Genomic DNA, 27,279 nt, shown 5'->3' with positions numbered 1-27,279 from the left:
TTGATATAGAATTTGTGCCAAACAGTGCTGGAAATCTGTGTTGTGCCTCTGGCTTCCAATGGAGATATGAGTATTGGAATCACTGTGGCCCCTGTATGCATGGCTTCATTTTGACGTTGAGGGAATAAATATGCATATATATATAGAGCCCTCCCACCCCCGCCCTCCGCCCCCCCACCCACCCCCCCCCCAAAAAAAAAAAAAAAAAAAAAAAAATAAAAAAGCCTACATATAGAATCTTTCATGCCCTGGACTCTGTCATGGTTGGATCCATGTGATGGGGAATTCATTTCAAGCCTTTCACTTTTGTTAATTACTACAACTATTGGTTTATTAACTCAACAGTGAGTCAAGTAATCAATTTTGTATTTTAGACAAGGGAAAAAGAAAGTCATCAGTTTACATGTATCTACGACTAAACACAGGCGGGCACAAAGAGACTGTGGTCCTTGCCCTATGTGTTGAAGATGCCTCTGTGCGGCCTTCCATTAACTTATGCGCTAGTGTAGTGGCAATGCAAGCAGGTAGCATTATCTTATTCTTTAAATAATAACTTGACTCGCTTAGTTTATAGCTACTAGGATAATAACTTGAATCTTATTTGACTCCAATGACTGATGATCGATTCTTATCATTTTCACTTATCCTAGTCTACATGTCTCTTGAACAAGGTTTCCAAATTTTGATTGAACTCAAATGATTTGCCCAAGTCAAAACCGGGTTTTTCAACTAAAAAATTGTACATCTTTTATATTTATTTTTTAAGGTAGGTGTTTCATGTGGGGGAGTGCGGTCCTATCCTATGCAGGAGAGAATGAGAGAGCCCATGGAAGGATCAAGCAAGAGGGTTATTATCACATTTCATGGGAGTAGGGGCGGTCATTTTCACCCCTATATGTCTAGGTGCAACTCCTACACTCACATATAAACCATTTTCCCTAAATTTTAATATTATTATACCACCATTAAAAAAAAAAAAAAAAAAAAAAAAAAAAACTTAAAAACTTAAAAGCTTAAACTAGATACAAAGTTTTAATACCACCAAAATACAATTAAATGGAGATGAAAATGAATAAAAAATGATAAACAACCCTACCAGCTAGTGATGTCTATACCACATATAGGGCCAATAGAAGGGCATGCGAAGCATCATGTTCACGGGTTGGGGTTGGGGTTGGGGTTGGGGTTGGGGTTGGGGGCAGTGGTGGCCTTTTCAGACCCACCAGTTTTGGGATAGTTTGGTAGTGGGGGAAAAAAACTTAAAAACTTAAAAGCTTAAACTAGATACAAAGTTTTAATACCACCAAAATACAATTAAATGGAGATGAAAATGAATAAAAAATGATAAACAACCCTACCAGCTAGTGATGTCTATACCACATATAGGGCCAATAGAAGGGCATGCGAAGCATCATGTTCACGGGTTGGGGTTCGGGTTGGGGTTGGGGTTGGGGGCAGTGGTGGCCTTTTCAGACCCACCAGTTTTGGGATAGTTTGGTAGTGGGGGAATGCTTTTTCATACCCTCTTAGATCTTGATCATATGGGACCTGCACTTGTGCAACATATGGTAGGTATTATTGCGATACATCATTACTGTGGCATGGGATATTTTCCTTACACAGCTGGCATGGGAACCTTTTCCTATATGTACGTCCAAAATGAATCTTGCGTCTTTTATTTTGGTAGCATTTAAATGTAGACGGGTTGTCTGTAGGCCTTTTTTTAACAAAAATTTGAAGGTAATATCGTAATTACAGAAGAGAGTCTAAGCTTACTCCTACGAGGAATGGCGCGCAGAGACTTTGATGGTGAAGATAGATAAAGTGAGATTCGGCATTGGCGATATTAATGGGCAGACTGAGAAACTTCGCCCCTTAGGAATTGGAATGTTGCGATTCGCACCTTCGAGGAAGGCACGTTTCACGTTATGCAGTTGTCGCACGTGCGGATCCCACCACAAAACGACGTGTCTGCCTGACAAATCCAGCAAAAAATATCTTCTTATAACTCTCAGTCTCGTCCTCCCATCAACCACGGCAAGCTCTACCGTAACTCTTGCAAAATGGAATCCTTCGTCGATGCTCCGAAACTTCGAGCTGAATTCATGAAAATCTTGCGTGGTAGACGATCAAATGAAGGTAGGAATCGATTGAAAACCTAATAAATTTTTCATTTACTGATATCTGAAATGTAGGTCTTCACTGATTGAATTCATAACTCTCTCTCTCTCTCTCTCTCTCTCTCTCTCTCTCTCTCTCTCTCTCTACCTTGCAACACACTCTTAAACAACTGCAGCTCTGAATATAAACACATGTCTGGAAGTGGACTTACAATTGTCTCTGTCACCATTGTTATCAGCATCGAAATATCCAAGAATGTCAAACTTTTCCACTTGAAAATGCATCTTTAAATGATTAGTTCTTTTTAGCCTTTTAGGTACTTCATTATCCTTTTTATTGCTTACTAATGAGCAAAGCCAGGATTACTTTGGTATATGCTCACTAAACCGACTAGATATGTCAAATTTTGTCTGGAACACAACATAACATACATCAAACTACCTACTACTTGAGAATGAGGTGCATTCAAAATTTCCTGTCTTTGAGGACAATGAATTTTTGGCTAAGTCTTCCCTTATACAATAGGAGTTGACGAAGGATTGCAAATTTTCATTCCAAACCTTTGTAATACAGAGTTCCGAGTGTATTTTTCTTAAGCCATACACAACCTGCAATTTATTCTATCCCTGAAGATCCGAATTCCTAGGATATAAGACATTTCTTCCTTCTCCTTGATTTCAAATCTGTTGTTGAGTTCTCTTGTTTTGCATTTCTAAGCCATTGCTAGCTAACAGCGTGTCATTGACATACAAAGACAAATAGTAAAACTACTCCCACTCTTCAAGATATATACACAGTTGTTCAAATTGTTCGGCACGAATCCTAAATTAAAGATTGTTTTGTGAAACGTCAATTACTACGGATGAAAAGACTTAACTCGTATAAAGACTTTAAGTCTACATATTTTTTCTTTATCTTTCTGTTTAGTTACCTAAAAACCTTTAGGTTGCTGCCTATAGATTTTTTCTTCTAGCGTACCATTTAGAATAGTTTTCACTTTCTTCTGGAATAATTCTAAATCCAAATGTGCAACAATGGGCAATATTAACCTAATAGTGGCTAATTTTGCTGCCGGTGAGTAAGTTTCCTAGTAGTTTATACCTTTTTTGGATAATCCTTTTGCGACTAATCGGGCCTTGAACTTTTTAATAGACCCATCTATTTTATACTTTTTTCTTAAGCACCCATATGAAATGTATGGATTCTTGGCCCTTTAGTAGCTTATATAGTTCCCGTACTTGATTCCTTGTTATGGAATCAACTTCCTCCTGCGTGGCATTCAGCCATTTACCTTATTCCTGCAATTTTATCATATATGTTAAGTGAATGACAAAATGGTTTAGATAGATTGAGGTAGTTGTCTTGTAAATAAGCCGAGGGTGCTCTAGTTCTTTTACTCCCACTTACCCTAGGTTCTGGGTCATATCCTCGAGGATCATTAAAAATTCATCTTGACAGTCAATATCATAATCATCCAAAATGACATGTAGGTTCTGAATCATCCTGATGGGATTCCTCATTTAGGTTCTCCAAAAATTCCATATCCCAACTCTCAATAACCCTTTTATCTAGGTGATAGAACTTAAATCCCTTTAATCCATTAGGATGTCCTGTAAATTTGCAAATTTGCATCTTATAGCTTGAGTCTATTTTGTTTCTATATGGTTCAGGTATAAGTATATTGGTCTGAGCCTTGTTTCCTTAGATGTTCTAAGTTTGGTTTCATAGCTATCTATATTTCATAGGGTGTAGTCTCAAGTATACGTATGTGGCTATGACCCTATTTCCTTAGTGATGCAGCTCAGCATTGGTGATGTGACTTGCCATGGTTAGAAAATTGCAGGAAAATTTGCTCTGATACCACTTGATGCGGATCCGGGTTCCAAGAATAGGAATCGGATCGCTTAGGGCCCACAGTAAAGTATTAAATTCAAAATATAAGGAGTAATGGCAGTTCTGTAATTAACTGAAACTAAAGGGAGGTGGCAGTTTAGTAATTACAGGAAAACTAGAAAGGATTGGCAGACTTGTAAATAAAAGGGATCTTAAAAGGAGGAAAGGAGGTTAAAGTAACTGATGGGATATGAAGAGAATTATCAATTATTGACCATGAACAAATTAGGAACAACATTCAACTTGATGGCATGGTGTAAATAGGAGGTTAAAGGAAGGGGCAACAATAAGGCAATAAGACAAAAGAAGGACTTTTAACACAAAGGATAAAAATCTAGAAGAATTTTGAATCTCCACTTTTAGAAGAAGAGTGTAACGTATAAGGGGGAGGGGGTATTCTTGGAATGGAAAATAAACTCAATGGCAAGTTGTAATACAGTGGGGAATGGAAGGGGCATTAATATGAGATATTTGAATAAAGTAAAACCCAATCACCACTTTATGAAGTTGTCTTCAACCAAGCCTCAAGCAAAAACGCAGAAAACACTTTGGGGTTCAGGCGCAATTTTCCTCGCCATTGAACTGTTCTCTATGAAGTTCCAAGTGATGGAAGGTGCTGCAAAGCCTTGCCGTACGCCCACCCTAATGGGTTCCATTGTTCAGCACTCCAGGAGATATTATCGACTGAAACCAGACCTGGGCGGTACCTTCGGTTAACCTGAGTTGCAGGTTTATCTCTCCCAATAGAGATCTTCTTTGGGTCTGAAATTCTAGGGTTCAAGTCGCCTACGATAGGGGTTCTTATGCCCTAAAGCTCAGACCCATCAGAGGAGTATTGATGGAGATCGACCTCAACACTAAGGGCTGTTTATACTACCCAAAAAACAAAGTATTAGTAGTGAGGAGAAATAATAGGGAATTAAAGGGAGATCGAAACCTCTCTTTGAGACTGCTAGGGTCGCAGGAATAGAACCAGAAAAGAAAGAGCAAGAAGAAAATAATGACAGGAGAAGGGAGGGAAGATAGAGAGAAAAGAAAGAGTAAACAGAGGGGAAAGAAAGAAAAGGCTAAAGGTATTGAAAAGAGAAGTAAGAGAAGAATATCAGAGAAGGGAAAAGAGAGAGATGGGTAGAGAATATTAGAGAAGGGGGAGAAAGAAAACATCCATGGCCGCCATTGACTTCAACCAAAACATATTGTCTCAAATTCATTCAAATCTAAAACTGAGTTCTCCATTACAGGGCTATTTAAAGAAAAATAATGACATAATTTTGGAAGCTAATTTAAAATGGAAACTAAACCTAGATAGCAACTAAAATAAAAATCAAATCTAAATAAAAGACTGTTAATCTAATCTCTAACCAATAAAGGAAGTAAATAAAAATCAGTTGATGCAGCTCAGCGATGGAATTAGTTGCTATCTTTAGACTTGATTTTTATTTACTTCCTTTATTGGTTAGAGATTAGATTAACAGTCTTTTATTTAGATTTGATTTTTATTTTAGTTGCTATCTAGGTTTAGTTTCCATTTTTAATTAGCTTCCAAAATTATGTCATTATTTTTCTTTAAATAGCCCTGTAATGGAGAACTCAGTCTTAGATTTGAATGAATTTGAGACAATATGTTTTGGTTGAAGTCGATGGCGGCCATGGATGTTTTCTTTCTCCCCATTCTCTAATATTCTCTACCCATCTCTCTCTTTTCCCTTCTCTGATATTCTTCTCTTACTTCTCTTTTCAATCCCTTTAGCCTTTTCTTTCTTTCCCCTCTGTTTACTCTTTCTTTTCTCTCTATCTTCCCTCGCTTCTCCTGTCATTATTTTCTTCTTGCTCTTTCTTTTCTGGTTCTATTCCTGCGACCCTAGCAGTCTCAAAGAGAGGTTTCGATTTCCCTTTAATTCCCTATTATTTCTCCTCACTACTAATACTTTGTTTTCTGGGTGGTGTAAACAGCCCCTAGTGTTGAGGTCGATCTCCATCAATACTCCTCTGATGGGTCTGAGCTTTAGGGCATAAGAGCCCCTATCGTAGGCGACTTGAATCCTAGAATTTCAGACCCAAAGAAGATCTCTGTTGGGAGAGATAAACCTGCAACTCAGGTTAACCGAAGGTACTGCCCAGGTCTGGTTTCGGTCGATAATATCTCTTGGAGTGCTGAACAATGGAACCCATTAGGGTGGGCGTACGGCAAGGCTTTGCAGCACCTTCCATCGCCTGGAACTTCATAGAGAACAAATCAATGGCGAGGAAAATTGCGCCTAAACCCCAAAGTGTTTTCTGCGTTTTCGCTTGAGGCTTGGTTGAAGGCAACTTCATAAAGTGGTGATTGGGTTTCACTTTATTCAAATATCTCATATTAATGCCCCTTCCATTCCCCACTGTATTACAACTTGCCATTGAGTTTATTTTCCATTCCAAGAATACCCCCTCCCCCTTATACGTTACACTCTTCTTCTAAAAGTGGAGATTCAAAATTCTTCTAGATTTTTATCCTTTGTGTTAAAAGTCCTTTTGTCTTATTGCCTTATTGTTGCCCCTTGCTTTAACCTCCTATTTACACCATGCCATCAAGTTGAATGTTGTTCCTAATTTGTTCATGGTCAATAATTGATAATTCCCTTCATATCCCATCAGTTACTTTAACCTCCTTTCCTCCTTTTAAGACCCCTTTTATTTACAAGTCTGCCAATCCTTTCTAGTTTTCCTGTAATTACTAAACTGCCACCTCCCTTTAGTTTCAGTTAATTACAGAACTGCTATTACTCCTTATATTTTGAATTTACTACTTTATTGTGGGCCCTAAGCGATCCGATTCCTGTTGTTGGAACCCGGATCCGCATCACTTAGATTTTCTAAGTTTGGTTTCCTACCTATCCATATTTATAGGGTGTAGTCTCAAGTATAAGTATGTGAGTGTGACCCTTATTTCGTTAGATTTTCTAAGTCTGGTTTCCTACCTATCCATATTTCATAGGTTGTAGTCTCTCAACTGAGTTGGGGGGAATTCTGTTCAAAATATAAGTTGTTGTGTGAATGGTCTCTCCTTAGAATTCTATGGAGAGAAAAAAATGTGATAACATGCAACGTACCAAATTAAGTAGTGTTTTATTTCGTCTTTTATACACACCATTCTGTTATGGTCTAATAGACATGGTCGTTTGTTAATGATCCCATGTTCATCATAGAATTTTTGGAACTCTGTGGAGTTGTGCACTCCACTGTGGTCGGTTCCTACTTGATTGATTTTATACTTCAGTTCTATAGTGTTTGAAATGCTCAAATGGCTAGGAATTCGTTCATCTCATGATATGGATGTGAAGAAGGCAAACTCCACCTTTTAAAATAGAGAGCTTCTTTTTTATTCAGAATTATTAGTGTTTGTATGGCATTTAATTGGTAAGTAAACATATCCATACTTGAAGAAGTCATCAATAAATGCCATAAAATATATGTTACCACTATGGGTGCTCACACTGAGTGGCCCACAAGTATAAACGTGTATCACTTCAAGAAGTTTATTACATCATATTCTACTTCAGATAATTTAGGAATCAAACCTAATTTAATTATATGATGCATTTTCTTAACTCTTGAGTGTCCCACATTGGTTAATGTTTACCGACACCGGATTTGAGTCGAACAACGTTAGGTATGATTTCGCCAATGTCAGGTGAGTTTTCCCCAATGTTGGCAAATGTTTGCTAGATGTCGAGTAGAAGTTTTTAAATGTCGGGTCTTCTCAGGGTATGATTGTTTGTAAAGTCTGTTTAACATTGGGTACTCGATCACACAAAAGTATGATCACTAAATAATAGAATATCCCATTATTCCATTTGACATACTATCAAGCAATGGACAAGTCCCCTTTGGTTAAAACCTTTCTTACTAAGCAATGGAAGCCTTCGGGTACTCTCTCAACCTTTGTTCTTGAAAATGGTAGTATGGTACCTTCATCTTTGATTTCTCCTCCCCTTTGGACAAGTCCTTTGCCTTGGACGGTGGCCCCTAGTTTGTTGGGAAGAAGCCAATCTTCCTGCGACAATGGGATCATCATACATCCTTCAATTGTACCACCCTTTCTTCCATTCCCCTGTGGATTTCTCTTCCAAACCTCCCTCTTCACTTTTGGTGCCCTATTGGTTTGAGCCTGATCGGATCCATCATCGGAAAGCCTCTTTACTCCGGCAAGAGGACTAAGATAATGGACAGATTGTCCTTTACTAGAATTTGCATTGAGGTACAAGCAAACCAGACGCTCTCCTCCTCTGTGACTGTGATCGACGGTGAAGGTCACTGCTTCACCCAAGAAGTGAGATATGACTGGAGGCCTCCATCGTGTACTATATGCAACTGCTTCGGTCACTCTACAGCTTCCTGTGGAAAAAATGCTTCTACGAACGGTCTTGATGTGTCGCCAGAGATGAATTCTTCTCTTCCGATGGATTCAAATGGCACTAAGTTCTTGGTTCAAAGAAAAAGAAAAAAAAAATAATAATAACAAGACCAACTCTGCCATCGTCTCTGGAAATCCAAGCCTCCCTAAGCTCTGTCGTCCCTCGCCGGAAATCGTGACCGCTGCAACCACCTCCTAGGGAAAACTTGCTTGGACTGCTGGTTCCTGAAATCTGCTTGCAACCACTGGAAAGATCCGATTCTTGGATCTCGAGAAGCTTGATGGTGATGGGTCTGATCCCTCCACTCTGCTTTCTTCTGGGTTGCCGCCTTCCTCCTCTGTTGGCCCTTGCTTTTCGACTGTAGCCCCTACCTCTTACCTGCCACCCTTCCTCTTCCCGAAAGTTTCCCTCTTCGTGCTTCGCAGGCCACCTCATCCTCTGTCCCTGGTACCACGACTCCTCCTACTGGCTTGCCTTTTTGTTCTTTAGAACCCCCTAAACCAGGTTCATCCTTTTACCCACTCAGACCTTGTCTCCCGGTCCAGCTACTTAATACGTTCTCAAAATTCCCCAAAGACCACCCCCTCTATCCTAGGAATCTGTACAACCAACCCGGCCATCTCTTTGCCCCATCTCACCTACCCGACCACCCGGCTCACTCTTGCTCCACCTCTCCTGACCCGCTTACCACACCCATCATCACTCAACCTCCTTCCACTGCTCTAGCCTTAAACCCGAATCCGCTTCCTCCCTTACCCGCCACCAGCTCTCTGATCCACGGTGCCTCTCCTCTCCGTAACTTTGATAGCACTACATTGGAAGCCCGATTGCCTCCAGCCTCTTCATCAGAAGGCCGATTGCCTGCAATCTATTCAACGGAAACCCTAAGCTGCTCCCTTGGGCCCTTGCCCCCTCTGGTCTCTCCCTTGTCGACCTTGGAAGGTCTTTGCATTGCCGCCGGTCCTCCTGCCATCGCTTCTTCTTATTCGCTGCTGGCTGTTGGGCTCTACCCCTCTACGACCATGGCCCCTTTGGAACCCCACTTCTCTAGTTCCTCGGTCTTGATGGAGTCCACTGCCCTTGATGTCTTCCTTGCCTTGGAAGGCAATCCCTCCGTCTGTGGTTCTCTGGTCTTGGAAGGCCCCAACCAATCAAGCTCCGCTAGCATTTCAGACACTGCTTCGTCTACTTGCGCTGTGACCATTGCCCATGGACCTTCTGTCCCAGGCCCTAAACTCTTGACAGGCCGAGCACTGGACACTTCTCCCAATTTGAATTCCCATCAGTTTTTGGCTGCCTCAACGGCCTTCCCAGCTCCTCTGGCAGTCTGGACTACTTCAATTGCTATCTCAGATGTTCTATTTGGCACTGTTTTGGTCTCGACCTCTACCTATACTGCTGTTGACTATAACCAAACTACCCATGCTAGCCCTTCCTTACCCTTGTTTTGGCTGAAACCAATTCCCCTGGTCATCCTCCCTTGCTGAAACCATCAAAAAAGAAGAAGAAAACCATCCCCTCTTCCAAATCCACCACCAGACCCAAAGTCAATCCAATCCCTGTTACCTCTGCTGTCATTGGATACACCCGTAGGTCCTCCCTCCGAAATTCCTCTTTGGCCTCTATTCCTCCCCGCTCTTCAGAGCAATTGTTGCCCTCTTCTCCTTATTACCAATGATCCCCTGGACCTTTTGGAATGTTTGAGGGCTCAACTCCTTGTCCAAGTAAGCTGACATTAGAACCCGCATCCATTCCTCTCTTTCTAACCTTTGCTGCCTTCTTGAAACCAGAGTTTTTTAAGAGAATGCCCAGTGGATCATCTCCTCCATTGCCCCATCCTGGTCCCATATCACTAATTATCTTCATAGTCCTAATGGCCGAATTTGGGTCCTTTGGGACCCCAATTCCCTTCTCATTAATGCCATTTCCTCCTCTTCACAAGCCATCCACCTATCCATCTCCCACCCCTTTGGGGGCTCACATTTGCTACCTCTCAATCATCTATGCCCATAATCTCGTCCCCCGTAGATCTTCCCTTTGGACTGATCTTCGCTTATTTAGCCCTTTCACGGATTCCAGACCTTGGGGCATCGCGGGTAACTTCAATGTCATTTGTTTTAGTCACAAAAAGTACGGAGGCAATTCCATTAATCATCAAGCAGTTGACTCCTTCAATGACTGCATTGATGATCTTAGCCTCAATGATCTCAGATGGTTTGGAGTCAAGCTTTCTTGGCATAACAAAAGATCTAGTAACTCTCGTGTGGCATGTTAGTTGGACAGAGCCCTAGTCAATGAAGCTTGGCTTGAGTCCTTCCCCTCCTCTCATGCATGTTTTGAGCTCCCTGGAATCTCGGATCACAGCCTTATCTCCATCCATGTCTTTCCCTACCGCTCCTTTGGTGCTAAACCCTTCAAGTTCTTTGACATGTGGGTCTCTCACCCCGATTTTCTCCCATTAGTGAGAGATGCCTGGAACAATCCGATTAATCCCTCCCTTTCCCCCCTCCTTGTCCTTGCCAAAAAGATCAAGAATGCCAAAGCCTCCCTTAAGCTTTGGAATTCTTCCACTTTCGGCAATATCTCTTCTCGTGTCTTCTCCTATTGGGACCGCCTCACATCTATTCAAACCAGGATCCAATCTGATCTTCTCAATTTCTCTCTTGCTGCTGAGGAAAAATCGACAGCCTTGGATCTTTCTCTGCTTCTGAGCCAAGAAGAAAGTTTCATCCGCCAAATTTCCCGAATCAAGTGGCTTGAGCTTGGAGACTCGAACACTGCCTTTTTCTATAGATCCCTCAGTGCCCGCAATAATGCCAACTCCATCCCTAAGCTCACCTCCTCTGGCAATGAGATCCTTAATCCTGAGGACATCAAAGCCGAGGCTATTACCCACTTTCAGGGTATCCTTCACCCTCCTCAATCGGTTCCTATCCCCCCATGTTCTCCTCAATAAATTTGTCCCTGAGGACCAGCTTCCCTTTCTCCAGTCCATTCCTACTGATGAGGAAATTCTGTCGGCCATTCTCTCTCATAAGGCTAACAAAGCCCCTGGCCACGATGGTTTCAGCATGAGATTCTTCTCCTCTTGCTGGAACATTGTCAGTTTGGATCTCATCCATGCTGTCCTCAGTTTATTTCTCAATCCTAACTAGATTCGTGGGGTCAACCACACCTTCCTTTGTCTCATTCCTAAAAAGGAAGGGGCAACTGTCATGAATGACTTCAGACCAATCTCTCTTTGCAATTTGCTTTATAAATTTGTGGCCAAAATTCTCTCCAACAGAATAAAAAAAATCATTAACAACCTTGTCAGCCCTAACCAATCCAGTTTCATTGCGGGTAGGAGTATTACTGACAACATCATGCTTTGTCACAAGATTGTTCGAGGATATGACCGCAAATCTCACTCCTTTGTTACCTTTCTCAAGATTGACATCCATAAGGCCTTTGACACTCTGAGCTGGGACTTCATCTCTAAAGTTCTCCTCACTATGTCTTTTCCCCCTTCCTTTGTTCACTGGATTCACAGTTGCATTTCCTCTCCCATGTTCTCTGTCCTTGTTTATGGTTCCCCATCTGGGTATTTCCCTCTTGGTAGCGGAATTAGGCAGGGATGTCCTTTCTCCCTTCCTCTTCTCTCTCTCCCTGGAGGTCTTATCTAGATCCATCCAAACTGCCACAGACCTTTATTTAATCTCTCCTATTCCCAAGTGCAAATCCCATCATCTCACCCGCCTTGCTTTTTCTGATGACATCATGATCTTCTCCAAAGCTGGTCCTTTCTCCATTTCCATCATTATAGACTCCCTTAGATCCTTTGAGACTCTCTCTGGTCTCCGTATTAACCTGCTCAAGTCTAACCTCTTTCTATCTGGAGTCTCCCCTGATTCCCAGGATCTTCTCCTTGGCTTGACAAGGTTCTTCCTGGGCTCCCTTCCTGATAAGTACCTAGGTCTCCCCCTCATCTCCTCCAGTCTATCCTCCCATCATTGCTCCCTCTTGCTTGACAACCTGAGCAAGCAGCTTCAGCTCTGGAAAGGCAAATTGCTCTCTTATGCAGGCCGCCTTACCCTCATCCGTTCAGTGCTTCAATCCCTGTACATATATTGGTTGGGGTTTATACTCTTCCTACTGTCACTATCAAGACCATTGAAAGCATCTTCTGCTCCTTCCTCTGGAAAGGAACAAAATCCTCCAGATTTCTTCACCCTCTCAGCTGGAGCAAGGTCTGTCTTCCCAAGACCGAAGGAGGCCTTGGCATTAGGAGGATAAAAGATGGCAATTCTACTGGGATTCTCAAGCTCATTTGGAGAATTGCTTCTAAGAAAAAGAGCATTTCGGTTGATTGGATCCACTCCTACCACCTCAAGCATCACTCCATTTGGACTTCTCCTGTCCCTCAGGACAGTTCTTGGATATGGAGGAAAATTCTCTCTCTCCATCCCTTAGCCCTTAATGCCATCTCCTTCTCTATTGGTAATGGTCAAACCACCTCTTTTTGGATGGATCCTTGGCACCCAGCTAGTATCCTTGCCTCCTTGGTGCCCCCTAGGATCATCTACTCCTCTGGCATCTTCAGATCCACTACTGTCTCCTGCATCTTGTCCCCCCTTGGCTGGTCCCCTCCTCATTCTGCTCCTCCCTTGTTAGACCTCTGGTCCTCCCTTCCTCCTCTTCCTCCTGGCCACTGAGGTAGAGAAGATAAATGCACATGGATTCACTCATCCAATGGGATTTTCTCTTCTGCCTCAGCTTGGTCCTTCATTCATTCCTTTGGTCCTGTGGTCCCTTGGCGTAACCTTGTTTGGTTTAAAGGCCATATTCCCTGCCACTCTCTTACTCTCTAGAGATGCTTCTCCAATTACCTTCCTACCCAAGCCTTTCTCATACACCACCATATCCCTGTCTCTCCTTCCTGTTGCCTCTGTCCCCATGACTCTGAAGACATCCCCCACCTCTTCTTCTCCTGCCCCCCTTTCCAGCTCCATCTGGAATTTGATTCTCTTTAAATGCTGGCCTTCCTCGAGGCCTATTCTTCCTTTTGATAGAGAGTGGATTTGGATTGACATGACCTTCTCTGGATCCTATATTTGTGACATTATTGGAAAACTGGCATTCTTATCTACTATCAATCATATCTGAATGGAGAGAAACATCCGCAGATGGTCTTCCAAATTTCGCTCCCTTGATAAGATTTGGAAAGCCATCTCCTTTGATGTAACCTCCAAAATCCAGTCTCTTCCCCACATGCCTGTTCCCAGTTCCACTAGGAACAAACATATCATTGCCTCTTGGAACCTTCAAGTTGGCACCATTCCCCATTCCTAGCTGGCTAGCCCCCACTCCCTTCCTTGTTGCTTTCTCCCTTTTTGGGTTGTTTGGTTTGGTTTTGGCTGATCTAGTTTTGGATCTGTTGGTTGTATTTTGGTTTCTTTGTTTCTCTTGTTTTGCTAGCCTGTGCTAGCTCCCCCCCCCCCCCCCTTTTCCCCCCCTTGTATATTCTTTCCCTCTTGGTAATGAAATTATTTATTCATCCAAAAAAAATGAACATGATGCAAAATAAAATAACATCCTTAAACAACAAAGAATAAAATCGTTGCACCATAAAAATTCTCATTAGGATAACTTGGCCATGTGGCTTCATATATGGCCATTTAGAGAGACTATTATGTGAAAGTCAATATAACATTACATGGTTCCATCTACCATAAGATCCAGTCTAGACTCAGCCATAACTAGGTTACTTAAACAGTCCCAAGAAAATTCAGTCTCCCAAATATGGATTTCATATGTTTCTCGTACATGCATGTAAGCAACTACATGTACATTTACAATAGAAATGAATAAGATATGCTAATCATAAATCTTTCATATGATGCACAAAAGAAATTTTGTAGGACAATCGCAAGACCTGCTATGATAAATGGGATGAATGTTGGGAAGTTAAGATGTGTAATGTAGATAAGCTAAATGTAGTAAAGATGAGGATGTTGAGATAGCTGTGCCAAAAAACTACGAAGGATGAAGTAGGGAATGACCAGATTAGAGCTGATTTGGGAGTTTCCCCAATTCAAGATAATCTCTGAGAAAGTCGTTTGAGGTAGCATAGCCATGTTCAACGGAGGCTTTGGGATGCACCAGTAAGGAGGAGCGACTGGATTGAGGTGGAATGAATTAGAAGAGCTAGGGGAAGACCTAAAATGACCATTTGAGAAGTAATGAGGAAAGTCGTGCATAGTTTAGGTCTTGACCCTAGTATGACCTTGAATAGAGCTGTTTGGTGGGCAAGGATCCATGTAGCTGACCCCATTTAGTTAGGAAAAGGCTTTGCTGTTGTTGTTGTTGTTGTATATTTCTCTACACTTGAACCCTCTTAAGAATAGACACAAGTGGAGGGCCACTCCTTATTTCAAATAAGTTTGTACAAACAATGCGTGTGGTGGTCATTTTAACACAGTACAATCAGAGTGACAGTGCAGCCAAGTCAGTAGAAGCTATCATATTTCTATAAGCAAAATTCCCATTTTATAAAAGGGGTGTTCGGTTGATGTTGGACATTGGGAGTGGGTGCTATCACATGTTTTGGCATTGTAGTGCCCTCTCAGTTTGATGCTGGGAATTTTGGGTTTAGGTGCTCCCAATTGTAACAGAAGCTAAAAGTAGTGTATTGAGTAGATAAAAATCCTTTACAGGCATTACTCTGGGGATGTAGGCATATTTCCGAATCTCATAAAAATCCTTGTGTTGTGGTTATGCTGCTTACTTGGATATGTTGGCATTTGGAGTGTGTTTGCTATAGGATGGGTGTGCACACTTAGAAACGCCTATGACTCAGAGGCCAAGTGTTTACGCGACTATGTGATTGTTTGTGTGTAGTGCCAACAGTGATTGCCACTTTGCTAGTATCAATGTGTGGGACAAAAAAAGAAAAAAAAATTGGTTTACTAATTCACCCCCCTCTCATTGATTACCATAGATCGACAATAAATGTGAGGAATTTTTTTTTCCAATCAACCATCCAATCTATGAACCATTTGGTGATTTCGACTAACAAGAGAACACTTGGAAAAAGAATAAATTAAAACCAAGACACCAGCCATTGTGATGGTAGTCAACCAAACACTTCATCATTCTAACCTTTTGATTAATATAGAAATATCCTATTGGCTTGTTGGACCATAAAAGCAATGTCCCAAGGAAGCTGAATAAAAGAATTATGGTTTTTCAATCACTGGTTAACAACGGACATGTTGTTACGCATCGCATCTCGACTGTTTGCTCTCCTCCTTTTTCACATACACACTATGTTTGTATAAGAGAAAAACTCTCCTTCTGGTGCCAACAAGTTTTTAGGGGTTTGTCAAATTGTTAATTAGGAGTACAAATATTCAAGCAACTCTGCAGTATTAAGACTTGTTGGAAAAAAAAAAATTCCAGAATATAAATAAGGGAATGAATACTTATCTTATACCATAGACAGCAGCACAACGGTGGTGCTTTGGGCTCTGATATCAATGTAATGTCTATACTCAGGTTGAGGGCTCTCCTCATTAGTTGCCTTGATCGATTCTCATAGTCTTCTACTTATAGACTCATGTATAAATGTGTTGTTCATATATTGGCATTATATAGCCATTGGAATGACTTTATTCCTTAACGGCTATATTTCACTAGGAATTGTCCATCCCACTTTTATATCCATTAAATAAATGGCCCATTGACCCACTCCACTGGAATGTTGATAGGCCAGATGACCATCTCACCAACAGTAACAATAATGGTTAGGACTTAAAGCTTCGCATTGAAGGTTGATTACTGTTGTTTTGTCCTGAGTAGAATTCAGAGGAGTGAGTGCAGTATCAATTACAGATTAAGAAGAGGTGGTTTCCGCTTGCCAGTTACCAGTGTAATGATTTGAAGACATTGTACCTTAGTTTTTGCATGGATACAGCATGGAGTCCACTGTCTAGAAAAGTATGTTTAGAAAAACAGAACAGGGATTTGCAGGAGAATCGACTATGGAGTCATTTGAAGCATGGGTGAAGTATGATAAGATGAATTTTTGGTTGTTCCAACTTCCAACCCTAAATGGTGTTGAAAACTTCAGTTGTCAAGTACCTTTGAGAGAGAGAGAGAGAGAGAGAGACGAGTTGTCTCAATTTCTTTCCCACTTTTTGTATCTTTTATTCACGGAAAGAGAATTAAAACTTAAGCTTTTCATTTCTGTGCATTAAAATGCATGCATTTTCAGGTTTACTTTAATATTTTAGTTTAGTCTTTCTGTTTTTACACTCTATCACCACCACCCAGAAAAAAAAATTAAAAAATCTGGATAGGTACACTTTTATTTGGATGAACTAGTTACCTCCTGTTTCACTTTACTGATTTGGAACCATGATGGGTATTCTTTTGAGGTTGATTTATGTCCTCTTTGAAAATTGTTTTATTATCAGTTCCGCTTTCTGTGGAGCTTGCGAAGCCTGTTGTGGATCCTATGTATCAAGGAACTTCCCGTCCTCTGCTCGATGAGGTTTAGTTGCTTTAAGACCATAGATAATTTTTTTTTATCACTTTCAATTTTTTTTCTTTCTACAATTCTACAATTCTACAATTTTACTTTGATTTCTCTGAGTGTATTTTCAGGCAATGGAATCTTGCCCAAAAGAGAACATTGAGAATTTCAAGGATCTACTGAGAGAAGAAAACCTTTACTTGATTACTGAGGTAACTTTCATTATGATAAAGCATGGAGTGATTTCTTCTGTGGGAATAAATATTTGTTCCTGAATTGTGTAACTACCTTGTTTTATTGACAAATTTACTAAAACATTTTCTATTTAAATTGACCAAAACACCTGTGGAATATGAGAAAGGTGCTCTAGTCATCGTCCATGTTGTGTACTGACCTCGGTACACAAAACTGGAATTTTGACATGAAACTGTGAGTTTAGAAAAGTAAAGTCGAATGTGTAACTTCACTTTTGTTACTGGAAATTGTCTCCTAAATTAGTTATCAAAATTTATAACAAAGCTTGGTATGGATATGGTGTTTGAAGTGTACGTAAGCGGTAAACTATTTCAACTAAGTGGATTTTGGAGTGAAATTTTCTGTTGGATACATGAGAAAGATGTTTCAGTATATATATTTGGACACCTGCAGATGTGCTAATGTTGAGTATCAATAATGCTTACTGGAGCTAGTTTTGTTCATGTTTCTTTCAATAGGCCAGTGAGCAAGGACGCTTACCCGTGCTAATCTTAAGCATGAAAGACAGCAAGGATGAAAGAAAGCCGGCTATTGTATTTTTGCATTGTACAAACAGCTGCAAGGAACAGATACGGCCATTGCTTGAGGTATATGGGTTTCCAACCTTCTATTTTTCGGTGGCCAACAACTTTGAAACAGCTCGGTTTTTCTATCTTCCTGTTCTTCTTCTTTTCTTAGGCATATGCTTCACGGGGATACATAGCTGTTGCCATTGATTCTCGCTACCATGGTGAACGTGCCAGCAATACAAGTACATATCAAGATGTATGTAGTTATCCTCCAACAATATGCCCTCGTTGAACCAACATATCAAGTATATATATATATATTGCATGATGACAGATATTGTACAAGATATATTTACCTGCTCCCCTTAAATGCTTGGTGATCAATTGTTATGGAACTCTGATGCTAGCTCGAGGCAGGGTTCCATAAAACAATTGTCTGATCATGTAATTCCTTTCGACACACAGATTTTCTCTATCATGTGAGGTTATGCTTAAGCTTCTATGGGTGAGGTTATACTTAAACTTCTATTGGTGCAAATGCTTTCTCCAAGGGGGGCATTGACCAATTCAAGGTTGAGTATGCCACCTCAATTCTTTTTTTTTTCAATAATCTTTTGTAAGTTGGTTTCTTTATCTGGTTTTGATTTAATTGCAGGCTCTTGTATTATCATGGAAAAATGGTGATACAATGCCTTTCATATTTGATACGGTAATGCCTTTGCCCTTTGTTCATTTAGTTTTCATCACTAATGTTTTTTTGGCAGTATTATTGCTTTTTTTTTTTAAATTGGAAATTCATTTCCAGTCCATATAATGTTTATTTGAACTTTAATAGAGGTTACATTTTACTACTTGACTTATTTGTTGGTTACTTTCCAATTGGTATGGTTCACAAGAAGTTGGCCAATTGAAGTGCTTTTGTTGGCAGGTGTGGGACTTGATTAAACTGGCAGATTATCTTTCAGAGAGGGAGGATATTGACCCTTCTAGAATAGGAATTATTGGTGTATCACTTGGAGGTTGGGTATGCAAGTTATGTGGAAGAAAATTTAGAAGCTTTATAATTGGGATAGTATGAAAACATATTTTTATTGATGTAGGAATGCATGCATGGTTTGCCGCAGCTGTGGACACTCGTTATGCTGTGGTTGTCCCATTAATAGGTGTTCAGGTATGTTGCATGTTATTGGTTTCTTCTGTTCAACGCCATTAGTTGGGATAAAGCTTTGTTGTTGCTGGTTCTTCCATAAGAGCAACAGAAGATTTTAGTATTCATTACTTGGAAAGTGTATCTGACAGAATATTTACTTCCTATAAATTTCTTGCAGGGTTTTCGATGGGCCATAGACAATGATAAATGGCAGGCAAGAGTTGACAGTATAAAGCCTGTCTTTGAAGGTGAGCTAACAGAGAACTCAAAGAGAAAAGGAAGGTCATTTTACTTGGTTTGTTTGTTTGGGTTAGCCAAATGAATATTCACTCACTCTCTATCATTCTTACCTGCAGTATCATTTTCTACCTTAAGTTTTTCTTTTACACTGACACATGAGTAGATATATGAAGATCTCTGGTGCAGAATTTAAATGGAAACAGTTTCTGGGGATGGAGGCTTAGGATTGTGAGAATATAGAGATGGGGCTTTCTAGAGAATTAGATAGATGAAATTCAAATGAGAAAATAGGTTTAAATAGATGGTCAATTGAAAGAAGGGGGTTTATTTTTGTCTGTAGGTATTTGAGGAAGGGAATCAGTGTTTTCAATGGACAACAGCATAAAATTTCGGTTCCATGAGAGGAAGGTTTGGTATGAGTAGAGGTTCTGGTTGATTAACTACAGCTCCTCCAGATTCCAGACATATAAAATAGGCCATTGAGATATTAGCAATAATGGTTATGTGCTGAATCTGCTGATTTGGTGTATTATTTATTATGTAGAATTGGGTCCACTTGGGAGCTTGGTTATATGTGCAGAACAGACTCTGGAGGAGTCTTTTTGGGTGTCCTATTGGCTGTGTTTGTTCAGGGATATTAGCTGCTGTTTGTATTTTATATTGTTTCTATAAGTTCTTTTTTTTTTTTTTTAAAGTTTTTTGCTTGACGTGGGTTCTGATTCTTTTTATGTTCTTGAGTTCGGTTTGGTTTTTGTTGTACATTTGTACTTACACCTTGGGTTCTATTTTAACTAAATGCAAGAGTCTAGATGCATATGTTGATGACATCCATCTGGTGACTCTCCTTAATCGAGGCCAAGCTTGTGAAAAATAGATGAGCACCATTGTATGAAGCATTTAATCTCTGCTTTTTTGTTGTACACTTGTACTTACACCTTGCATTTCCACCCCTCGTATCTCTGTCCTCGTGAATGATAGTCCGACTGGATACTTTCCCTCTGGTCGTGGTCTCTGTCAGGGATGTCCTCTCTCCCCCCTCCTCTTCTCCTTATCCCTTGAGGTTCTTTCCCGCTCCATTCAATCCGCAACAGACCTTCATCTCATTTCTCCCATCCCCAAATGTAAATCCCTTCTCCTCTCCCATTTGGCATTTGCCGATGGCATCGTGATCTTCTCCAAGGCAGATGCCCTCTCCATCTCCACTATCATGGATTCCCTCCATTCCTTTGAATCTCTTTCCAACATCCTTAAATCCAACATGTTTCTCTCTGGCGTCCCGCCTGATGTCCAAAATATCCTTCTCGGAATCTTTGATATCCCTCTAGGTTACCTGCCTGTTAAATACCTGGGCCTCCCCCTCATTTCCTCCAGGCTGTCTTCTCACCATTGTACCCCCTTGCTTGATCAGCTGAGGAAGAGGCTTCAGCTTTGGAAAGGCAAGCTCCTCTCCTTCGCTGGTCATCTCACTCTCAGCAGATCGGTGCTCCAGTCCATGTACCTCTATTGGCTTGGCACCTTTATCCTTCCTGTCTCTGTGATTAAGTCTTTTGAAAGTCTCCTGTGTTCTTTTCTCTGGAAAGGTTCTGACTCCACCAAATTCCTTCGTTCTCTCAGCTGGAAGAATGTTTGCCTTCCCAAATCTGGGGAGGGCTTGGAATTAGGAGAATCAAGGATACCAACTCTGTCGGGGTCCTCAAGCTCATCTGGAAAATTGTGTCCAAGCACAAAGGCATCTGGGTTGATTGGATCCATTCTGGGTTCCTCAAGCACAACTCGCTCTGGACTGCCACTCACATTCCTGATGCCTCCTAGATCTGGCGAAAGATCCTTGATCATAGACCCATAGCCCTTTCTGCCATCTCCTTCTCCATCGGCAATGGTCTGTCCACTTCTCTTTGGAAAGACCCTTGGCAACCTGCTAGTATCCTCTCCCACTTGATATCTCCCAGAATCATCTATTCCTTTGGTCTTCCTACCAACGCTCTTGTCTCCTCTATTCTTTTGCCCTCAGGTTGGTCCCCCCCCCCCTTCTCAGCCTCCTCTTCTTGATCTCTGGACCATCCTCCCTCCTCTCCCCCCTGGCTGACAAGTGCAGTTGGCTTCCCTCCTCCTTTGGGATCTTTTCCTCTACCTCGACTTGGTCTCACATCCGTACCTCCTCCCCCGCGGTTCCTTGGCACAAGTTGGTTTGGTTTAAAGGCCATATTCCTTGCCAAAGTTTCACCCTCTGGCGTTGCCTTTCTAACTGCCTCCCCACCCAATTCTTCCTCATTCACCGGTAGATCCCAACCAACCCCTCCTGCTGTCTCTGCCCCCAGGGTGGAGGATATCCCTCATCTTTTCTTCTCTTGCCCTCTGTCTTCCTCTGTCTGGAAGCTTGTCCTCTCCAAGTGCTGGCCGGCCAGGAGACCCATCCTTCCCTTCTCCAGGGAGTGGAATTGGATTAACATGACCTTCTCAGGCTCTTCTATCTGCGATATTGTTAGTAAATTTGCTTTCTCTGTAACCATCAATCACCTTTGGATGGAACATAACATTTGTAGATGGACTCCTAAATCTCGCACCCAGGAGGAGATTTGGAAAGCTATCTACTTTGATGTTACCTCCAAAATCCATACCTTTCATGGCTGCCCAGTTGCCAACTCCCTTAGAAATATCCACATCATCACCTCTTGGAACCTGAGGGTGGAACCATCCCTCCTTCTGAAGGCACCATAGTCCCCCCCCCCCTCTTTGCCTAGATGATGCCTTCCCCCCCTCCTCCTCTCCTTGGGATGGTTTTGTTGATTTTAGTTTTGTTTGTTGGTTGTATTAAGCTTTATTTGCTCCTTTTTGTTTGCTGTAGTTTGCCTTGACTTGGCTTAAGCTTTCTCCTCCCCCCCCCCCCCCCTTCCACGTCCATCCTTTCGAGGTATATAGTTCTTCTCCCTGCTTGGTAATGAATTATTTATTCATCCAAAAAAAAAAAAGAAATCTCTGCTTATCATGGGTCCATTGTACCAATCAAAAAACAGTGTTAAGATGTTACTCTCATGGTCATCAATCATTAATTGGGGGGGAGGGGAGGGGGATATGTTACTGTCATGGCCAAGAAAGCTCTGTCAATGCTTGCTACCCTGGGATTCCCTCTATTACTTCCATCAAAATTAAGTTTAATGTGAGAAGGAGCAGGTAGGTGTGACTCAAATTGGATACTCTCCTCTTGAGGCTGTGATCATCATGATGTAATCAAGGGAACTAATGGAAGTTCCCATCAGTGAAGCGCAGTGGGCTACATGAACCATAATGGTCCCAAAAACCCTCCTAGTCAATCATCTGTCATCCCTAAACTTCCTATATTCCTTTCCTCTTAAATTGTGCATAGGATTAACTGAATCACAATAAAAGTTTCCCCCCATATGCTGGGGGTGACTGAGTTTCCGAACAAAGTAGATTGAACGACCGTGATTGAATGAGAATAGCCAAGTAAAGTATAATCAATAAATTCTACATCAAAATAGCTTTTTATTCACTTGGATAATGCAAATTCTTTTGGCCCCATGTTTTTGGTTTTTCTGGTTGGGTAATATTTTACCCAAAATTGTCTTTTCATATTTATATATTTTTTAAATATCTCTGGAAACATTGCTGAAATTATTTCTTTTGCTTTGTACCTTTCTCTATATTGTGCTCCCAATGTTTTTTTTCTTTTTGTAAACAGTCAGGATAATTGTATTGGCAAAAATTAGTTAGCAGTCTGCACACCTAGTATGCTTTTAATTGTATTGGCCCATACTGGGCCCTCTACAAATAGAAACCCTGCCTCTTCCTTTTAAAATCTATGTACTCATTCCCAAATCCTTCCATTTATTCCTTGTACAAAATTTTCCTCTAAAGGATGGAAAGATGAATCACCAGCTTGATACAAGTCTCTTACTCTCTTTCCCTTGCTTACCACTTTGATCAGCCATTTTTCGTTAGTGTAAAAATTCTGCTATTTCTTTCTTTCCATACCCAACTTCAAAACCATCAAGAGTATCAGTCTCCAAATAGCTCCATCCTACCAGAGAGTGCCACTTCCCCCCAAACCCCCCCCCCCCCCAAAAAAAAAAAAATAAAATAAAATAAAAAAAACCCTTCATCAATGTCACTATTATGGAATTAGCATTACTCCAACAGATCTTCATTGTCATAAGACACCCTCCCTCCAACTGAGAGAGTATAGCTGCAACCCAAAAACATTGATCTACCTCTTCTTCCAATTCACCACATAACTTACATATGTTTGTTATGGTCAATCCCCTCCTTAACACACTTACCAAGGTAAGTCTTGGCCCCACTTGTATTTAATATCTTTTTCTCATCAACTGTACTGCTAACCGAATTTCCTGTTTAAAAGATTCTTTTATAGTTTCTTTCTGTTTTGCTTTCCTGACACTCTACCAATGGAAATTTTATTTCATCTCACTTCGACCAAAAGGAGCCCAAAGAAGTTTAACCAATGGTAATTGGAGTCATGAAAAAGGTGGAATGTTCAAAGTCAATTATTATCAGACTTTACAGATGGAGAGGGTAAATTAGCACTAGTAATTGTATTGTATGGAAAGAAACTTGAACAGTGAGACTTACTCGGTGATTGGTGAAATGGAGAAAAAGTAAAGTCCCGTGACTTTAAAGGATTGTTTTGCGTGTGTACTGAATGCATATACAATTGCTGAAACTTTGCCAGCTTATTGCTGTTTATACTTTCCAGTTTATTGCAAATGCATGTGAATACAGGGTCTCCTACCATGTTTATGATGCACTATGATTTAGCTCAAGCAATGTATATCTGATAAAAAAATCTCTACTTAACTTTCTGGCTGCAGAAGCACGGGTGGATTTGTCCAAGGAGGAAATTGATAAAGAAGTGGTGGAAAAGGTTGTAGTTTTGCTTTAGTTGTTTGAATTATATGTTCTCATGCCTTGGCTATTCACTTATTTGGTGTTTTCCTCTGATTGTGCTTCAATATGCTGCAAGGGAATTTTGCTTCTCCAGTTCACTTGTTATGCCTGTATTTTGACTTTTGAATTTGCTGGTTTTTGTATCTGTTTAATTTTTTGATATTTATGATATGATGTTTTGTTACTGGCTCTATTTGTTCATCTTGTGGTTTTTCCTTTATCGATCTACTTTTTCATTCTTCAGCAACCAAGTTTAGGCTTCCTTTAATTTTTTATTGTCTTATGATGTTGCTTTCTGGAGCAGGTTTGGGATAGGATTGCTCCTGGTCTAGCTTCCCAATTTGATGCACTTCACACAGTTCCAGCTATTGCACCACGGCCTCTGCTGATAATAAATGGTATATTGTCTCATTTCAACCATCAAACTTGCATAACTATAAAGTTATTCAAGAATTAGCTAGCATACTCTAATACATGGGAATATCCTTGCGAGAGCTCAGGAGTTTTCATATTGAACATTCATGCTAAGGTAAACTTTCAGTTAAAATATTTGCCAAGATTGTCAAAATGGCCTGGGATAATTCGATTGGAAACTTTCCTGTATTTTCAATGCTGGTTCATCTGCTGTCCAGACTAGTTGGAAGACTTGTACAATTTTGATGTGTATGTTTAGCTAACAAAGTGTCATATGGTTATTATTCATATTTTTAATGCCTGCTTATGCCTGTGGAGTGATGCTTAATGAACCTTTTATCAGATCTTTCCTTTCTAATGATGAAATAGTCTTAGTCTCTTAGATTTGTGAACAAGAACACATATACCAGTAATCATCTGAATTCACGAAGTAGTAAACTCCTTTAGCATTCAGATGCTAGTATTTCTTAAGAACATCATCTAGTTGTATAGGGCATAAAAGAGATTGGGTTTGGTACTGGTGTTGTTTGAAATCAACCTGACCTGAAGTAACTGATTGACCAGAAACTAGGTTTGAATCTAATGTAGGATTTGGGACAGAGCATGGGCTGGGCAGAGGTCAAGGTGAGAACCTCCTTTAGGGGAGAGGGGATGAGAGTGATTATTTTTTCATACACAAATTTGGTATGGAATGAGCTCATTTGCCCCTTAATTGGGAGGAGATTCCATTTTAGATGAGTGGGATTTACACTAGAGGCAGTCCCTGCACTGTTCCTGGTTTTCATACCAAATTAAAGTATGCGAAATATCTGGAAAAAACGGCTTATGAATCATTCAATTCAGATATACAGAGTCAAGATATGGGAGTCCGAAGGTTCCAAAATCAACCTTGGATGTGCTTAGCCCAGCCCATTGGAACTAGCCCTTAAGGTTTGACTTGGAGGGATTGGTGACCATTTTATGTTGTGGGAATGATCTCTTAGATTCTTACACATCTTCTCCTGTTCTATGTACTTTCATGTCCACCTTGGTCAAGGCCCCTATATCTGCCCTTGGTGTATCCTGAACAAATACCCCAACTCTGGCAGCCGCTGTGCAGCCAGATCCATCAGACAGATGCTTCTTCTTCTTCTTCCTACTACTACTGTGTTTTGAGCAGGAGATTGCAGATAAAGCAATAGCTTAAAGAAAACATAGAAGTTTTGTTGAATCAAAATGGAGTGATGGAGATCTTAAACATATTTCAGACTTTCTGCATAGCAATTTTATTAAATAGAAACTGTATGTCACAATCTTAAGGGCAAAGAAGCGCTGAAATCTGGGACTCGACAGCCTGAAAGTCTCTCTCTCTCATTATTCATTAAAACAGTTCCCATTTTCATGGTGTGGACCATGTTTGAAATCAAGTTCCATGCATGCACCAAACTTGGCACATAGCCACCTCAAGAACTTCCAATGAAACCTAAGCAGTGGCTACTGGCTAGTAAACACTTCAAGAACTTCCAAAGAAGATCATAAGAAAATGCATCCTGCCATGTATCTACCTCCATCTTCAAGACCCATGTCCTAACTGCAATGGGTAGCTAACCCATTTAATAGTCTCATTGGCATCCCTGGAGTTTTCTATTGTTATATTTGCATGCAAATTCACTCAGTTGCGTTGTGTGGGATATGATAACATCACTCTTGATGGTTATGGTTATTTTGTGATGGCAAATCATAGACCATTCTGTATTTTTAAGGCATATCTGAACCAACTTAAAAAGCATTTCCTGGTAGGTAGCTTTATGTCATTGCTTTTGAGAATGGAGCTATTCTTCTGAGTATTCAAAGCTCCATTCTGAGTATTCAAAATAGAATTATTAGAACATAAAATCTACATGAGTTCTTAATTGGTCTCCTGAAATAAATCATTGGAGTACAGGTGCAGAAGATCCTCGTTGCCCACTTGAAGGTTTGGAAATTCCAATATCACAAACAAATGAGGTTTATAAAGAGGCGACCTGTTCTGAAAATTTCAAGGTATGGGACCTACTCACTGTAAATCCCCTTGGTTCATTTCCTTGTGCTTGCAAGACCCAGTGTTTCAGTGTTCAGTGATTCCAAGTATGAACAGGGAATCTTCATGCAGAGTTGAAAATCATCAATTGGAATTTCTTAAAACCCAGGATCTGTCCAACTGCAAAGACCATCTGCTCTTTCAGACATGCTGCTGGTTTATATTGGCATCTCACACACCAAGCATATCGGTGAATGGGAAGAGAGAGAGTGTCAGAGTGTGAGAGGGCATGCACTACCAGCAGTGTGCACATCATTTTCCCTTGAATATTCAATGGAAGAAACTTCCATATTTTATGTGCTGGCCATGACTTGAGCAACAGCTGTCAAGTCTGTCATTTATTCTTCTATCTACACTCTACTAATGATACTTATTTGCTTTTGGTGCACATGCATACATATTTTTTTCCATCATATGTATAGTACAAACACTGACATGTTAGATATGTGATTCAATTTTTCTCCCTCTTGTTTTAGCTAACCCCTGCTTTTTTCTTTAATTCTAGATGATAGCACAACCTGGGATTGCCCATCAATTTACTCCTTTGATGGTGAAAGAATCTAGTGATTGGTTTGACAAGTTCCTCAAGTAAGATTGTTTTCAGCCTCATCTCTGCGTTTCTACTGCCATATTCTCAAAGCCCGCCGTTCCCAGATGCTTTACGTCAACTGAAGCAAAAGTGTGTCATATATTCATATTTATATGGTGGTTTACTTGATCTAATACTGGTCAAATTAAGTACATGTATAAGATAATAAATCCCGCAGACCAAATATAGTATGTATAGAAATATGGGATTTGTGTAA

At 40.6% G+C, this 27,279-nt stretch overlaps 1 protein-coding gene across 1 annotated transcript; it reads left to right on the top strand.

The window, feature by feature from the left end:
* Positions 1 to 1,742: 1,742 nt before the first annotated feature.
* On the top strand, positions 1,743 to 27,279 carry LOC122076059 (putative hydrolase YtaP). Its single transcript, XM_042641343.1, has 13 exons — positions 1,743 to 2,139; positions 16,865 to 16,941; positions 17,055 to 17,135; positions 17,637 to 17,765; positions 17,857 to 17,943; positions 18,343 to 18,396; positions 18,616 to 18,706; positions 18,788 to 18,858; positions 19,016 to 19,085; positions 23,925 to 23,977; positions 24,305 to 24,398; positions 26,339 to 26,436; positions 26,979 to 27,279. Exons 1-13 carry the CDS (start codon positions 2,064 to 2,066, stop codon positions 27,063 to 27,065), a joined length of 1,068 nt encoding a protein of 355 aa, XP_042497277.1. The 5' UTR covers positions 1,743 to 2,063; the 3' UTR covers positions 27,066 to 27,279.

The sequence above is a fragment of the Macadamia integrifolia genome, chromosome 4, assembly GCF_013358625.1.
Source record: "Macadamia integrifolia cultivar HAES 741 chromosome 4, SCU_Mint_v3, whole genome shotgun sequence".
Classification (NCBI taxonomy): domain Eukaryota; kingdom Viridiplantae; phylum Streptophyta; class Magnoliopsida; order Proteales; family Proteaceae; genus Macadamia; species Macadamia integrifolia.
This window is presented reverse-complemented; position numbering and strand designations above follow the sequence as displayed.